The sequence below is a fragment of the Lemur catta genome, chromosome 17 (genome assembly GCF_020740605.2).
Source record: "Lemur catta isolate mLemCat1 chromosome 17, mLemCat1.pri, whole genome shotgun sequence".
Taxonomy (NCBI): Eukaryota; Metazoa; Chordata; class Mammalia; order Primates; family Lemuridae; genus Lemur; species Lemur catta.
The window spans coordinates 47,719,212-47,722,790 of NC_059144.1; the positions used below are offsets into that span (position 1 = coordinate 47,719,212).

General features: G+C 64.0%; 1 protein-coding gene across 1 annotated transcript; it reads left to right on the forward strand.

Annotated features, from left to right (window-relative positions):
• Positions 1-215: 215 nt before the first annotated feature.
• LOC123622311 (protein ALEX-like) lies at positions 216-2,555 on the forward strand. The gene is made up of 2 exons (XM_045528546.1): positions 216-1,787; positions 2,004-2,555. The coding sequence occupies exons 1-2, from the start codon at positions 396-398 to the stop codon at positions 2,553-2,555; spliced, it is 1,944 nt and encodes a 647-aa protein (XP_045384502.1). The 5' UTR covers positions 216-395.
• The last annotated feature ends 1,024 nt before the right edge of the window (positions 2,556-3,579 follow it).

Sequence of the window (3,579 nt, forward strand, 5' to 3'; positions counted from 1 at the left end):
ACTCCACAGCAACAATTGAGTTGCTTCCGCCATGGTCTGGGGTTCCAGGCCCTGAACCCACCCCAACCTCATAGGGGTTGGAAAGTGAGGCTGGAGAACTTTCCAGCTGGAACTTTGATTTTTTTTTAAATAATTTTTTCACCCTAGTTTGGTTGGGTGCTCCGTCTTACGGAGCCCCAAATTTATTTTAAGAGGCCGCCACCGTGTTATGGGCATGCGCAACTGCCTCGACGGCAATCATATGTCAGGACAACGCGATAGCCCCCCTGAAATTGGGGAACAGCCCGAGCAACCACCCTTGGAGGCCCCAGGGGCAGCTGCCCCCAGTGCTGGGCCTAGCCCAGCCGAAGAAATGGAGACCAAACCGCCTCACAGCGAGCCCATCCCCATCGAGAATGAAGACGAGACCTGTGGACCCCCAGAAGTCTCCAGGCCCAACTTACAGGGCCTCAACCCGGCCTTCCAGGAAACAAGAGCCTGGGGAAGCTACAGCCCACCTCCTGAGGAAGCCATGCCCTTCGAGGTCGAGCAGCCCAGCTTGGGAGGCTTCTGGCCTACCCAGGTGCAGCCTGGATCCTCCAGTGAGGCCCATGCAGGCCTGGAGGCCTTTGGCCCAGCGTTCATGGAGCCCAGAGCCTTCGGTGGTGCCAGCCCAAGCTTGGGAGGCTACAGCCCTCCACCAGAAGAAGCTATGCCCTTTGAGTTTGACCAATCTGCCCAGAGAAGCTGCAGTCAACCTCTCTTGCAGGTCCCAGACCTCGCTCCAGGCGGCCCAGGTGCAGGGGTCCCTGGAGCTCCTCCCCAGGAGCCCCGAGCTCTCAGACCTGCAAATGCTGGCGTCGGAGGGGGCTACAGCCCTCCCCCTGAGGAAGCTATGCCATTTGAGCTTGATGGAGAAGCCTTTGGAGACCACAGCCCACCCCCAGGACTCCCCCAAGTTATCCCGCAAGTCGACGACGGCGTTGCCCCCGCGGCCGTCGGGGTCCCGAGTGCGGTCCACCTCGCTCCCTCCACAAACGCGCCTCCTGTCTGGGTCCCGGGCGCCATCGGCAGCTCATCCCGAGAAGCTGTCAGATCTCCTCCTAACTTCGCAGGAAACAGCCCCTCGATGGAGATCTCCGGACCCCCGCTCAAGATTCACAGCGCCCCCATTGGGGTCGACGACGCTCCCGTCAACATGGACAGCCCCCCAATCGCGATTGATGGCCCGCCCATCGAGGTCTCCGGAGCCCCAGATAAGAGAGAGCGAGCAGAGGGACCCCGAGTTGAGAGAGAAGCAGCCGAGATGGAAGGAGGCTCAGCCGCCGCTGCAGAAGGAGGAAAAGTCCTCTCTCCCGAGGACGGATCCCCTACCGCCCAGGGAGCTCCTGCCGCCCCGGCCGCTCCAGACAACGGGGCAGCCCTTGCCTCTCCAGCGATTCCTGATGCCGGGGCAGCCCCCGGAGCCCCAGCGGATCCTGACGCCGGGGCAGCCCCTGGAGCCCCAGCAGATCCTGACGCCCAAGCAGCCCCTGGAGCCCCAGCAGATCCTGACGCCCGGGCAGCCCCTGGAGCCCCAGCGGATCCTGACGCCGGGGCAGACGCTGGAACCCCAGCGGATCCTGACGCCGGGGCAGCCACTGGAGCCCCAACGGATCCTGACGCCGGGGCAGCCCCTGGAGCCCCAGCGGATCCTGACACCGGGGCAGCCCCTGGAGCCCCAACGGATCCTGATGCCGGAGCAGCCGCAGGAGCCCCAGCCACGTCTGACGCCGGGGCAGCAGCTGAAGCCCAAGCCGATCCTGAAGGTGAGGCAGCCGCCAGAGCCCCAGCGGATCCCGATACCGGGGCAGCCGCTGGAGCCCCAGGTGATCCTGAAGCCGGGACAGCCGCTGGAGCCCCGGCCGATCCTGAAGCCGGGGCAGCCCCTGCTGTCCCAGCCACTGCTGACAACGGGGCCGCCCCAACCGATCGTGCCGCCAGGGCAGCTCCTGCCGCCAGGGCAGCTTCAGCCGCCCGTGCAGCCCGGGCAGCTCCTGCAGCCCGGGCAGCGCGAGCTGCCCCTGCCTCTGGGGCCAGACCCAAGCTCCATCACCTCAGACCCCCCAGCCCGGAGATTCAGGCTGCCGACCCGCCTACTCCGCGGCCTGCTCGACCGACTGCGTGGCGGGGCAAGCCCGAGAGTGGCTGTGTCCAGTACTACGAGGAGGGCTTGGTCATCAGCGAAGACTCCAGCGAAGACGAGTCCGACGAGGGGACCTTCGGCTGCCTGCGCTGGTTTCAGCACCGGCGAAACCGCCCGGGTGGAAAGAAGACCCGACGCAACTTTTTCTGCAATTTCCTCTCACAAGGCTTCGGGGGATGCTTCGGTCGTTCTGAGACTCCCCAGCCCAAAGGCTCGCACTCTTCCAAGGTCAAGAAGGCTCCCGTGGTGGAGAAGCGCAAACAGACGCGCAAGGAAGCTCAGGAGATTCGTGCACAGAAGCGTGCACAGAAGAAACGCAGCAAGCTCATCGACAAGCAACTCAAGGAGGAGAAGATGGACTACGTGTGCACGCATCGTCTGCTGCTTCTAGGTAATGCGGCGGACTCTGCCTGCGGGCAGCAGGGCCGCCGGGGACCCGGGGAGCGGGTGGCAGGGCTGCCCAGTGGGGCTGGGTCTCGGCAGCGGGAGGAGGGGGTCTGGTTAAAGGTGGGAAGACCCTGCTAGAAAGTTCCAGGGAGGGACCCTAACTTTGCCCTGGGAGCGGGAGGGGAGGTTCCGTGGGTTCGGGTGGCCGAAGTATGTGCCCTCCAGGGAGAAAAGTGATGCCGAGCGACACTGAGGGTCGTTACCGGCTGGGAAGGCGAGCGCCGGGGACCGTAAGCTGGACAGGCAGGGTCCTCAGGTGAGCCAGGAACTGCCGGGAAGGGGCCCCGGGGCTCCCCTGGCGAGGCTGGTTGGGGCCATGGTGGGCCGGGGTCGTTGGGAAAGGCGCGCCCCCGCCTCGCCTGGCACGGCTGCTTGGACTCAGACAGCTTTTTGTTGGTGTGTGTTGGTGTCCGTATTCTGTGTACGCCTGTGCATGATACGCTCAAGTGTCCCCAGTTCCCATCCTGGCACCCCCAATTTACCCGCCGACTGTGTACTTGTATTTGGGAATGGGCTGTGTTGTGGTTTGCGCGATGGCGCGGGCAAAAAAACTTTCGGTGTTCGTGCACTCCGCGGTACCTGTTCGCGGGTGCCGTGCGGCGAGCGGCGAGCGGCAAGCGGCGAACGGCGAGCGGCCAGCGGCCAGCGGAGCAGGGAAGGTGGCGGAGCATCCTGGGTAATGTGCTGGGCCCCTGGCCAGGGGAGGGAGTGGGGGCCGCTTCCCCCTGGCCTCCATAACCTTCTTCCTGTATGTCTTTCTCTCTTTTTCTCTTTGCGCTAAGCGTTTCCTCACTTCTCATTCGTTCGCCAAACCCTCTCGCCTTTACGGTTGAAAAACCAGACACACAGGTATCTGGGGCATCGGGACTGCACACGAGTTCGGTATTTTGCACACACTCAGCTTACCTGGTGGGGGGATGGAAGGGGGAGGGGGGAACACTTAACCTGCTCTGGGCAACTCAGGATCC

What these genes read in the sequence shown, in the direction of transcription:
- LOC123622311 (XM_045528546.1), top strand. Translation starts at nt 396, where the DNA reads ATGAAGACGAGACCTGTGGACCCCCAGAAGTCTCCAGGCCCAACTTAC. An exon ending in AGCCCAAGCCGATCCTGAAG is followed by an intron (nt 1,788 to 2,003) that starts GTGAGGCAGCCG and finishes CCGCCCGTGCAG; the next exon opens with CCCGGGCAGCTCCTGCAGCC.